The following is a 14,185-nucleotide window of genomic DNA, read 5'->3' as shown; positions in this document are numbered from 1 at the left end:
CTTGTATGCCATCACTGAAGCACTTTGTAATATTCAGGTATTATACAATATAAAAACTCAATATACGATTTTAATCGAAAATAGTCATTTTAAAATTTAAAATGAAAATCATTGTCCAGCGGTCCCCAATGGTCATTCACATCTGAAGAACAAGCTTTTAAACATTTTTGGGAGCGCAACCTTTGTCACATTTGGTTTATAATCTATGCGTGACATTGACCTCGATCTTGAATTGTATCAAGTTCAAGTTTTTGTTTTCGTGAAGTTGTTGTGGTGCATCATCCGTTATCGGAGTTCGGCTTTTGGAGAAAATTACTTACATAACAAATGAGACTCACATAGTTCTTACATTTCTTTATTGATAAAGAAAATCGATTATTAATGTGTATTGCTTACTGTGACAATTACAGTGCGTTTTGGATTCTCTTACTGATATGTTTTGCATTGTTTTGTAATTTCCAGATTCCTTAATACAATTACTATCACTTTCGTTGTTGTTCCTTTTTTTAAATATTGCAATAAATTAATGCTAATACTGAAACAAAAAGGGACATTCTTCAAGCCTCGATTCTTTATTTCACTCTGTCAATAATAAACAAATACTGACTAGTCATGAGAAGCAGGAACTTGGGCAACTCATTTCGAAACACAATTAGAATAATTATTATAGGTAATTATTATACAGAGTTGTCGAGATTGAAAAATGGACAAAAAAGTAATATAATCATCACATGCTACACGACTCAACATGAGTCAAATCTATTTAATTCTTTATACACTTATAAAAGTTAAAGACCGCTAACTTACGTCCTAACTAAAATTTAATATCTTTTTTAGATCACATAATTGTACAGTTTACTGATAAAATTGTTGCATTACATAATTAACGAACTGCACGATCTTGACGGCGCGACTTCAATAAAACGAAGTTGGACCACAAGGATCGACGTACGGGACGATTAAATCTAATTTTCAGTCTCTCTCGGGCAAAAAGAAGTTGCCTTTTTTACGTGGAGCCGCTAAGGCACAGCGTGTCTTGGAAAAAATCCGCAGTCAAACATGAAGATGCTGGATTTAACAAGAAAGTTATCTTCTAATAGACATAAATTTGTTTAAGCTGCGGTCTCAGCTCTGCTGGGATGGTGTAGACTTCTGGAGGCTTCTTCTTTACCAAACGACGAAACCTACCGCCAAGGTTCTTCCGGAAACCACGGACAAAACCGGGCCTTTCCGTAGGTAAATTTTGTACCAGCGCGTTCTGTAACAATAAAAAAAAAATGATTCTTTAGCACAACAGCGTTACTAAAGAATAGGGGGAAGGAAGGCGGAATAAGAAGGAATTTATATTCCTGGGCCGTCTAGGTCATTATTTTTTAATCGGAACGTTCTCATGTGACCGTCTAGACTGAAGAGACGGTTGGAAAAAGGTCACGGATCCAAAGGCAAATTAGAATTTCTAAGAATCGACTGACTACCTAACAGTTAATATGATTTCGTATCCGTGGCGAAGAAGACCAAAGAACAAAGACTGTTTAAAATTTCTAATTGCGGAACGTTAACTGTCTACTACCATCTACGTAGCCAAAGCCAAGCCTTTCTATGCAGATTTTTTGCCAACTGAAATCCGTTATGTGCTACTTGACGATCATGTCTCAACGGAACGGTAACTGTACAAGCCACGTGTGTACTCTTCACCACACACACACATACACCAACATATATACATACACATACGAAACAAGCGGTTCCCTATCGTACAATGTAACCTCACCCGAGGAGTTCGTTCTGTCTCCTCCGTTTCAGACAGCAGGAAAAATTTTAAACGGGCACTGTTGCCAAGCGATCCCATCTTCGTCAGATACTTTACAAATCTGTACTTTCTCTGCACCGGTTTGGAGAGAAGGCCGATTGATCGATTTCACACCACGAATAAAAGGACAACAATAAGAACCAATCAGTCGTATACGACGATATAACAGCAACGGCAATTGATATAAGCAATAATAATTGCAGTTGCGTAAATTAGATTTCAAACAATCGTTCTACTATTACACGTTATTATGAAGGGTCCGTCGAACATGAAAGTCAGTTGGCGCACGATTCAGTTCAACCTTCAAATGGCTCACGTTGGTTTCACAATATGCTTCGCGATTTTAGGTTGGGGCTGCGGCCCGTGGCACTTTATTTGTTCCAGTTGTTACCGTGCAACACTCCTTTCGAATCAACTTCGTAACTATAGTGGGTTGCTGGTATTTATTAAAATATGTAGTAACTCTTTCCCCCTCGACTGACTGGCTGACACGAAAGAAAGTTGCCGTGGCAAAATATTACTGTACTCGTAAGAATATATGTGTATGAAAGCAAAGCGGGCACACTTTCTTTATCTCATGATAGATAATATACACACAGAGAGACACTGTTGCCAAAGCCAAAGACCATTTCGCCAACGGCTTGCGTCTAATACGAATGAAATATTACAACATAGACATTGACATTTTAAGTGTTCGCCGAATCCTTGTCGTAGTTTTTGCTACGAAAGAAGTAGCAGTAAATAATCGTAATTAGGTAGGCAGGTGGGTGGGTGGTGGGCATGACCTCAATTACTTTTTCGTTTCACTTCTGCACAAAGTGAATTACGAGTAGCGTGTACCTATGTAGGAAGAAAAACGGTCCAAGGACCGACGTGCCCCCTGTTTTTCTCCAGTGACTCTGATCTGGCAACGATGAGAACGTCCGAAAGAAGGTGGACAACGAAGGACGAGAGGTTCTTTTCAAAGGTTTTGTACCTACCTGATTGTTGCTGTACAAATAGGGTTGGACGGGGGGCGGCGGGAACTGCCAGAGGATCTGATCTCGATATGTTGTGTTGTTCTGGTCGGTGGCCTGGCCGTTGGCCTGGGGTGCAGCGGTCACGGGGTGAGCGGAAGCAGTATGGAGCACCACATCTGTCGGGTGGACGGTGTTGCTGTGTTCCTCCCGCTTCCGTAGCTTGCTGCGAACAAGACTAATAGCTATCATGGTGCCGTTGCTACCGACCATTGTAGTATTTCCGACACCCTTCGACGAAAAATTGAAAATCGCCAGCTTGAGGCCGTTACAAGTAACAGTTCAAAAAATTTCCTAGCTTCTGCGAAACCACCACCGGGGTTTCTGGTCACTAATATTTCTTTAACAACTAACTACTAACAGTCACAAACAGCGTCAACTAACAACTGCGATACAATTGCATCTGCACGAGTCTCTTTGTACTGATGAACATGAGGTAGTAGTAGTAGTCCGTAACTTCACTATATCTATAACAGTTGGTACACACTACTTATTTAACAATAGGAAGGTGTAACCGTGTCTATTCACTAGCAAAACGAGAGCTTCTTTTTACGATAATTATTGACTAGATTGACTTCAACAGTAGCAAGATTGCACTGTCGACGAAGCAATGAGCGCTGGGCAAAAAGCGTTTCCAAACACTCGTCACCGTTCAGTTTCTGATCCGTGGAACAGGTCGCGGTCGGTTATATAGGGAGCGGTGAAGTTCAATCGACGCGCGCCTGTAATTTTGTAACGTTCGTCGTCCGGGGGTCCCAAGACGGTGGAAAACCGAACAAACGGACTCGCGTTTCATAGGAAATTCGAACGATAACAAAACACTGCAGATGCAAGTGAAACCGCAGCGAGGGGTGATGAATAATAAAGGAGAAACCGCGAATGCCCGATACTGGTATAGATATTTAAATTTTCAGTCAATTTCGCAATTACTACGAATTTTTGAAAACGGCAACATTATAATGTATTATGTAAATTGTGGTACTACCGCTTGCCAAATATTTTGATCAAGTAAAAGCTTCATAGAAAAGCTTTTCGGATTTTATTTTTTGTTTAATTCGTGATGTAAACATCTTTTATATTAACATCGTATCACTTACCAAAGAAAGAAAATTAAAATTAGAAAACGCGTTTACAAAAACAAAAACGTAATTATAAACGCTTCATTTAGGATTTAATTGACATTTAAAATTTGTTATTTTATTTGTCCCCAATTCTATAATAAATTTAATAAAATAATAAATTCAAAATGGAAAACACATACCGATCTAATTTTTTCAAATACTCCTCCATAACTTTTAATTTTACGTTCTATCGGCGATCGTGAATTATTCAAGTAAAATATCTAACAACCGCAGGTTTTCTTCGCACTTTATATAAAACTAGTCAATTATCGAGTTCGTTCAATGTTTCAATCAATGGTAGGAATATTTGCTATTGTAACAGTAATTAATTAAAACTGTGTTGAAATCAAGTTCAGTTGTTGGCCCGTAATGGAAGTGACCTTTTGAAATAAAAATCACGATAGCACCAATTTGTTGCACGCCTTCGATAATTGATTTGACTCCTAAGCGCAATGCGTTTTTAAATATTGTAATAAACGTAACCAAGTGTCGAAATCGGCATAAACGAAGTTTTGTGATCGAACATACACATTTCTAAAACAATGGCTTATTCATTTTTACTTTGCATCCATTTAAAAACAGATAAATTTATTAAGTTGTACTATTTTTATTATATTTATTTGTTAAGAAGTTCCAAGGAATAATGACAATTCTAAAAAATTAGATATGAAAGTGTTTGATTTTGAATCGTAATTTTCTCAGATAAATCTGATAACTGCGACTGTCTTGTTCCCATGAAAACGCAAATGCAAAACAATTCTCATGTTTTATTGGATGTAGTAGCCTTATTCCTACAGTTCTGGCGGTATTTCTTTTAGAATATACATATATATACCTATTGCGCACTGACTTAGAAACATACGTTAATTATTGTATTTTTCTTAAAAAAAGATTACATTATCAATAGCAAAGTGGTTAGATATACCCAGTTGTGTATTGAAGGTCTTTTTAGTAAAAAATCCAATTGGCAACAATTCTAGAAATACTTTGTACTTCAGATAATAATATCGTATTAGCTAGGTACATATTTTTTATTTCATTCATAAGTATCTCGGTTTACAGCTCGCCCCGCAGTCAGACGCATACTTTACAATATCTACAATACAAAACAATACCGTTTCTATTTTTATATCTTAAGTTTCTTTAAATAGATTCTTTTCTTCTGCAGTCGAAAATTTTTAGACCAGGATTAAAAATCTTTTGTGAATGCTGCTCCAACGTAAAAGGTTAATAATTATCATAATTTCATTCGATATGCTGGAATCTCTTATTAGATTATTCACATTTGTTCTGACGTAAAGGAAGTAAAAAAAAAAGGAGATAAATTATTTCAACATTCTGTTGCTGAACTAAAGACGGCGCCATCGAAATCGTATTTAAATGTTATTGTTTTTTATGAAAAGATTGTTCGAATGTCACTGATTCAGGATGCCGTGTTGTTCTCAACTTTTTTTCCGTCATGCGTCAGTCATAATTTTGCGATACACCACTACGTAAATATCCAAAATATAATGATTGGGTTTATAATTTAGAGAAACATTAATGCAATTTTCAGCAGTTGAAATGAAAACTTCATTCTATTGCCGCCCCACTAAAGAATGCTTTACATTAGCCCGTGAGCTTGGAGCGCCTTCCGTCTGGTATTTAACGTCTACCCTAAAGATCGATAAACAAGGGAAATTAAAGGGTCGTAGAACTTGGGCCAAGCTATCTACTACCTGTTCTAATAATATAATGCCCTAAAATAGGTTCTAAAGTCGTTGCAAAGCCCGCTTATATATACAAACATCTTTAGCTCCAACATACGAATTCTTCAAGGTTCAATTCTGATGTCTCTTTTCTATTGTTATATTAGCATTTAGAAGAATATTCGATAAATCGCTTACCAAATGGAAGGGCCTCTTTAAATGCTAGTTAATTCAATAATATATGTTATGTATGACATGTTGATGAGATCAAGAAGAAGAAACAATGCAGTTTAAACTTCAATTGATATTATTTATCACCTTGTGTGTACCATAATGTGATATTTATTAAAAGCGCAGTCTCTGATGCTGTTAAACTGTTTTTAATACGAGTGAAATTGTTTAATTTGTTATTGAAAATCTTGGGATGTGAATTACCAGTCAAGTGCCTATTTGCATATTGCATTAGCTTCTCGATGAATTCATTAGAAATTTTCCGAAGTGTGCAAAACAAAGTTTTTATTATAGCTACCACAATTGCAATTAGTTCGGTTTAAGTATGCACTCGAACGTATCAGTTAATGTTGGACTAACAAAAGGAAGTTTTCTAATAAGCGTTGTTCATACGGATGAAATCCAATGAAGACCTTTAACAGTAAAAACGCGAACGTGCGTTGAATGCACAATGTTCAATAGAAAAAAGCGACAGTAGCATTTGTAACGCGTATTTTTCCGAATTACCAATAAGACCTTATACGAGCCGTTTGACTTTCAAACCGTATACGCATAGCTTCCTGTATTTTACAATACACTCAAGGCATCGTTATTGAAATTGCGAATTTACAATAGCTCATATTAAGAAATCCGAGTTGGGCAATTTGGAAGCAATCGAGAAAAGCGCGGAACGATAAATAATTTTTCCGTGGGTTTTGGCACCATGACTAACTAACGTAAGAAAGAAACGTTTTATCCAATGAGCAAAAAAATTAGCGTCAACGGTAATGTTCTTTGACAAAATCGGTAAAACGAAACACTATTGAGTTAGAAGCGTTCTTCGTCCTGTTTTGGCCACTTGGCCAGTGAACAGAATATCAATATATTTTGTGTTATCATAGAGTCCAATCGTAAACAACCAACAAGATTCCTTAGTACAAGTGAATTTTATACAGAGCGTTTGCTATTGGAAAAATCAGAACAAAGAGCGCAATGGAAATCAATAAGGAAAAATGGAAATGGGACAGTCGGACGTCTTCTGAGACATGAAGAGTTAGTTAGAGACAGGTCACGAAATATAAACAGGTGTAAAGAGAGGCAAACTTTTGGGTGTTTCATTCCCACCAGCCAGTAATTCTGGTGGGCGGGGAGACCCTTCGGGCTACGCCGGAAGGTAGGGCGGAAGGCCCTCTTCAGCCTGCTTTCAGGAATCGTGGGAATGAGTGGGTGGTGGTTCGGGTGAGAAAGATGAGACGGACGAAATGAAGACAGAAGAGAATGAAAGATTATCTCTGGAATATTACTGCCGCAGCATTTGCCTAGGTGATCCAAGGAAACCACAGAAAAACTTGGACCAAGGCAGACGGACCCGGAATCGAACTGAGAGGCAAAGGAAGACCTAGATTATATTCATCATTATCATCATAAGGTCATCAGGCCTAAGACTGGTTGGACACGTACCTCCACTCTTTCCTATCCTGAGCTAAACTTCGCATTTCCCTAAAACTAGAACAGCCCACATTCTTAACTATTTACGAAGAGTAATCCAATCTAGGTCTACCTCTACCGCTCCTAACTCCTGTTTCTGCTTCTAATATGTCTCTGACTAGACCTTCATGCCTGAGAAGGTGTCCTACCAACCTATCTCGCCTATTTTTTATTGACTTCCATAGAGTCCTCTGTTCGTAAATGGGTAGGGATGTGGGATATTCTGGTTTTTTTGGGAAGGCGAAGATTGATTCAAGTTCCAAACAGTTTTCGGAATAACGACCCTGTGACAATGAAGATAGTGGTAGCGATTTGTCTTTTATGGAATCAAGTACCTATTGTTCCAAAATATATCGAAAAAACACTGAAAGATTTTGAGCATTTATAAAAATTGAAGTTTTTACCTAGAAATAGGTACTACGCCTTCACTGTGCTATTAGTACTTGTATTACAGCTACAGTAAAAATAAGAAACTTATTACTTACGATACTTTATTAAAATTTATTAATTATTTATTGTAAAAGCAATCACCTTTCCCCCTTCTTACTAGAGTGCGTTATAGCAAAGCTAAAAGCTGACTGAGACGCTGTTGCTGTATGGGTGATGCATCTCGGGGCAGTGTCCGAACAAATTAAATTATTTATAGCTAGTCGGAACTAATTGTTAATCTATACAGTTCATGCAAAACAGAAATTAATAAAGAATAGCGGATTATTTGCATAAAATCGTTTCCTTTTTCTAAGTTCACCACTCGACCGAGTAAATTTGTAATTTATTCCCGGAGTAGATATCCGTTCATTGAAAGACTTCATAGCCTATGAACGGTGTCAGTAAATGAGAATTTACAAATCAAAAATGAAAATTTTCAAACCTCTACTCAGTGGCGTAGGTTAAGTTCAGCGTCGCCTCGGGTTAGTTGAATCTGGCCTCCCTTACCATGACCAGATTGACTAACATATTTAGTCGCATTTGGGCGATAGTAATGCGAGGGTAGTTTTTTAATCTCCGACGGACCAAAAGGTTAAGGCTCAGCCATACAAAAAACGCGATATTGATATGAGCATGTACATCTTCAAGATCTTTTTCGTTAATTTTTTGACTTAATTGGAGGACTTTTCAAGAACATATGTTGGTAACTACACTACATATCGGGGGCTTTCCCCTTGTGCTTGTGTTCATGGTTTTCTAATTGTTAGTACAGAACGAAGAGATGCCAGGTTCAACTTTTCATCTTTGAACCTTGAACCCGTCTGAATGTTTGTTCCCCTGGGAACGTTACAGATCAGACAGGAGATTGTAGTTACGACTGATTTTGTAGAACATGAAAATTTTTATAAAAAAGAGTCTACAGTCTAAAGTTAGAATAGATAACTATTTCATTGGATGCTTCGATTTTATCATTGTAAATGCGAAGTATAGGAAAAGGAAGTAAACGACAGATAAAACTACCTACGCAAAATTGATAACAGGCGTACGTTCTACGTCTTTGATTGCGGCACAATCGTAACTGTTCCCCTGGTGTTTTCTCATATTTTTTTTTTGTAAATAGACAGTTATTAGTTAGCCAACAAGCGTGACGTTTTGTCGGTATGGTTTTGTTTATATTTATGGTTTTCTCATTTCATTGCAATCCGTGCTGACCTCGAACGGTTCTCAGAACTAGGAAATTTGACGTGAACGTGAACCATTGCATTAGCGGAAACACATCTGTATTTTCTATTGTTTTTCGTAAAATTTACGTCATCGCAGTAACCAATAACCATAGATACCAGAAAGTGAATAAAAAAAGTGAAAAACACGTCTCCACATATAAGCAATGGTTACGTTTATCATCATTTCCGATAAATAAATAATCGCGGTAAATACTTTAAATAGTTACATACTGGTAGAGATAAACACATTGTTCACCAGTATTGAAACCTATACATACTTATTTGTTCCGGGTTTTCACTACCCGAATAATCAAACTTGAATTGTAAAACGAAATTCAATTAAATGACAAATGGTTCTATTAAAAAAAGAATACAATAGTTTGCCGATTACGTAGGGATACCATTTCTTTATTCAAATCTAGGTCTCCTTTTTATCATCTTAATTAGCTACCCCTTCATGCCTGTAAAAGTGTTCTACCAACCTATCTCGCCTGCTTCTTAATGACTTCCATAAGGCCCATTGTTCTCAACAATATTTGCTTCAATTATTTTTATCAAAATCTTCTTTTTGTTTATTGTACTTATGTATTTAAAAATAATTAAATGAGTAAACAGCAAACTGAACTATCAATATTACTGATTAAACCCATTGTACGTAAAAGTACATGAGACGCAATTAGATGTATGTTGAGGTTTACCATTCGATTCAAAACGTATACGTCTTGCGCATTGAGATGATGATTTACGTCGAAAAATGATTGCAGAACATGGTGCATGTTATTTCTTCGTTATTGTTATTATGTAAAATAATATGGACGTAAAATCTACGCTTTACGATTATTTTTAGGTAACGCTATTGAAGAACACAATAATATGTTCTTTGTTGCAAAACTAAACGCATACGTATGTAGGTACGTACAACTAATTGATACATAGTAAATAATTTTTTTAATTATGTATTTCAAGACTTTCTCCGGTTGAATGTCTATCTATAAATATCTATATAAATATCTATATAAAAATCAGAATACAAAATAGCGACCTGAACGCTTTCTAAAGGATTATGAAATTTTCTAGAGAAAAACGATAGTGAAAAATCATTTAGAGTACAAAGAACTAGGGATAACGCCAAAAAGTACAAGAAAGATGTGATCTTCCATAACATAACTAAAAACAACATTTTTTTTGCGAAGTGGTAACTGAATCTCTAGAATGCATAATGCCCTTTTCCAATATCACGGAATATCACCATAACCAAATCTACATAATCCATAATCAACGATAATCCATTCCCCGCTTCTCCTTCTGCTATACTGATCATGCTAAAGCTAATCCAAAATAGTGGAATGCTGTGGAAAAAGTTCAAAATTGACTTTTTTGTATCTCCAACAGAAGGTCCTGCATTGAGGTAGCAATGGGAGGAAGAGCAAGTAAGTCAAACCCACCCTAGAATCCTTATGACCTACCCTAGAATCCTTACGGCTTACCCTACAATATCAATTATTCAAGTACAAATAACAAGATAAATTTACAACAATATACATATGTATTTCAAGACTTTCTCCTATGGAAGTCAATAAAAAATAGGCGAGATAGGTTGGTAGGACATCTTCTTAGGCATGAAGGTCTGGTCAGAGACATATTAGAGGAGTTAGGAGGGGTAGAGGTAGACCTAGATTAGATTACTGTTCGCAAATAGTTAGGGATGTGGGCTGTTCTAGTTTTAGGGAAATGCGAAGTTCAGCTCAGGATAGGACAGAGTGGAGGTACGTGTCCAACCAGTCTTAGGACTGACGACCCTATGACGATGATGAATATACATATTTTCATTTGCCCCCCACCCCTTAGGGATAAGTTGTTGCTTCGCTCGATTTTATGCGTCAGATTAAGTATTAAAACCAAGTCTCAATGATAATCAGTACCTTTCTTCAAAATCTTATCTCGTTCAATTTTCTGAATTTTTCAAACCGCCTACTTTCTTTTAGTTCCTGTAATAACGCTGACTTCTTATTAATCTTTATGGAGTTAAAACGTAACAGAACCGCCACAATAACATTATTTCCTAATTTGACAAGCTAATCACAAAATGAATCATTCTTTACTTCGACTGATTGTACGTTTCCTGACTATTATTATTATTATTATTACTATCATTACTAAATATTTGACAAACTGACTAACGGTTTTCATCCCATCCTAGTTTATCAATAAGTGAAGAATTTTTTAACTTTCTTAACGATTTTCTAATACCATTGAATAAATAATAACGAATTAGAAACGTACAAATTATTTAGTTTCGAGGTTACCATACAGAATTAAGTTTCACTGATTCTATATTAGGATTAAAATGTGAAACAAGTGAGTGAGTATTGCTTCAACCGGAATCACCTTAAATTCAACGTACCCGTAGCCTATTTACGATTAATGCACAAAAAATTGTGTCATAGTTGCCAAACACGGAAGTGACAAACGTCACATCTCTACTTGGTTTTTTCAACTGCTTTATTGCGTTCAAGTATAAGGAACTTACTGCCCACGTTAGTAGAGAATCTTTAAGGTCAATTTTATTTAAAAAAGAGTCATTTAAAAGAGTTAGCTGAGGTCATCCATCCTAAATATGAACCGTCTTCCAACGCGCTGCGTTCGTTTCACCAAATGATGATCGTGAGCATAAAATGTTGAGCAAAATTTGTCATATGACGGCCATTAGCAATGGCCCACTTTGAAAAATAAATATATGTTTAATAAGTATAAGTATAAAACGGTTTCTAGATGTGACTGCGCAGCCTTGCTTTATTTTTGATACTGGCTATAAAATTCAAAAATCTTCGAAATTCAGGAAATTAACGACGCCAACTGTAAACAAAGAAGCGAGGAAAACAAAAACACGGAAAATACTGATAAACAAATTTACCAGTCAGAGTATGATATAAAACAGCAAGGTAAAGTGTGCACATAACTGCGCGATAATAGTTGAATAATTACTCGACATCAATTTGAAAACTAAAGCTTTAATTATCACATGTATAATGAGGCACCATATGACGATCAAAAGTATTGATCCAGAAGCTTGAAAAGCAGAAAAGCGCAATGGAAAATTAATAGATATAATTGTACAAATAAACACAAAACAAAAACCACTTCTATGATAACCGTAGGTTTGTACTTGGCAACATCTATTTTCGGTGCAATGCCTACAATAACGAGGTAATTTTTAACCTAAGCGTCACGTGATACCTGTAAATTAGTAAAACGAAGGATCTTTGTTTTTTGAAATTCAAATCCAACAAAAACACTTTTTAGAGTCGACATATATTTGCAGGAACAAAGTAGAAAGGAAAAACACATGTATCAAATTGGAATATGATTGTGGGGAACAAAGTCTTTGTTCGCGACTGCGTTTACTACAAAAGAAGACCAAAAAGTCGTAAATGCGCACAAAAAAAGAAACGAAACGTAAAATATCTTTGGGCAATTTCAAGTACAATTTTGCGTTCTAATTTTGGGTTCTAATATGCACTAGACAACGTTTGAAGCCAAGAACCGCTGGCATGGGTCCATTACCGCCAATCCGTCTCACCCAAACAAAGCGACATTGCAGAAGGTCTATACATAGAGTCTGCTAAACTTACATAATCATTCTACCGTTACAATTTAAGATCTTCAACCAGGGACGTCCTGGTGGGGTTGCAGAAGGATTCCGCACTAGACTAGGGCGGCCAAAGACTAAACAATGTATGCGTTGTGAAAGTATGTGAGGCGATCTTTCGCAAAAATTTGTACGATTGTCTTAAATTACACTGACTTCTTTTACTGCAAAAATGTTATCAAATTGATTTTGTGTGGTTATTTAGGTCGGAGTCCGCGAGCACCGTAGGCTGCGATCGATACGGCGGTACACTTGCGCCTTTAATAGCGTACCTTAGAGGGTTGTAAATTATACACAGACAACCCACACAAAGACTTTCACGATAAGAGAATCTTACGAGAAGTTTCAGTAATGTTTAGAAATTTTCCACAACTTGAGAAAGAGACTTTTGAGGGAAGTCAATCGATATGAGTCAGGTGGTACAAATACAAAGTACGAAACCGAGAAGTTCAAGCGGTGATGTACCTAAATTCCTATCCTAAGTGATATCAGATAAACAGTGGTCTAAATATACTATAAACAAACAGTTATACTAGAAAATTTGTTACAATATTTTGTGCAACACATAACAAATTGCTTTTAATATAATATGTACATAAGTTTATCGCAATAATAATCTCAATTTAGATATGATTTCCTTCTTACAATTTTCTATATTTGTACTTACAAGTATATGTTTCATTGCATAAGAAAATATCGACAACCGATAAAGCACTATAACAAAAATTGGCACAAATTTCGGAATAACCAGACCGTGAAGTAACTATTATTTTTAACTGAAAAGCAAAATTTCCCAAATTATTTATTATTTGCTAATGATAAACACTTATTTCATTCAATAACAAAAATATGTTAAAAAATTTTCCATCTGCATAGGTGCATATACAGGTAACGCAAAACGAACACCGAACGGAACATAGTGTCGACATTTGTTTTTCTTTTATATTTCTTGATTTTCTGAAAATTGTTCTAAACTAACTGAACTCTTAAATCTTTTGAATATAGCATATAAGCTTTTAAATTGCGTTTGTTGGTCCTATAGACATTATTTAATTTTAAAGGGTCACATCATCTTGTGAAAAATACGACGTGGTATTAGCAAACGTCTTCAGCCATCTTTTCATTCGTATGACTGCATGGAATTGAATATCCATATGTTCAGTTCTCATCTCGTCACCAGTCTATAGCCATTCTCTTTAGAAATCGATTTAACTGGACTGTCGATAGGTAAATGTAGGTATATCTAGTATTATTTATTTATGTCTCCAAGTTACGGAAGATGTAAAGCAGCAGGAAGTTGTAAAACACGTCATGACGAAACGATGGGCTGTTTTGTAAGTATCTTGCTACACTGCTGCACTTCACCTGTCTCGCATTAGATCAATCAGTTTCTAATCTCAATAACCCAGATACTTATCTCTTATTACGTAGGTACAAAGACAAAGCTTTCTACAAACTTCTTTAAAAGATATGCGAAATTTGAACGTTCAGACACAGTATGGCACTTCTCGCTGTCAATAATGGAATTGAAAATCATGCATTTAATAGCAC

The 14,185-nt window shown here is 36.0% G+C and overlaps 1 protein-coding gene across 6 annotated transcripts in view; it reads right to left on the bottom strand.

Moving 5' to 3' along the window:
* Positions 1-341: 341 nt before the first annotated feature.
* LOC108740552 overlaps positions 342-14,185 on the bottom strand; it is a 182,088-nt gene continuing 168,244 nt past the window's right edge. For all 6 annotated transcript variants that reach the window (XM_025980238.1, XM_025980241.1, XM_025980242.1 and 3 more), the window contains 2 exons: positions 2,791-2,992; positions 342-1,258 (listed from right to left, as the gene is read on the bottom strand). In XM_025980238.1, the coding sequence (XP_025836023.1) occupies positions 1,094-1,258; positions 2,791-2,992 (367 nt within the window). In that variant the 3' untranslated portion in view covers positions 342-1,093. The remainder of the gene's footprint in view (positions 1,259-2,790; positions 2,993-14,185) is intronic.

The sequence above is a fragment of the Agrilus planipennis genome, unplaced genomic scaffold (assembly GCF_000699045.2).
Source record: "Agrilus planipennis isolate EAB-ADULT unplaced genomic scaffold, Apla_2.0 scaffold180, whole genome shotgun sequence".
Taxonomy (NCBI): domain Eukaryota; kingdom Metazoa; phylum Arthropoda; class Insecta; order Coleoptera; family Buprestidae; genus Agrilus; species Agrilus planipennis.
The sequence above is the reverse complement of the archived record's forward strand: the minus strand, read 5'-3'. Positions and strand labels throughout refer to the sequence as shown.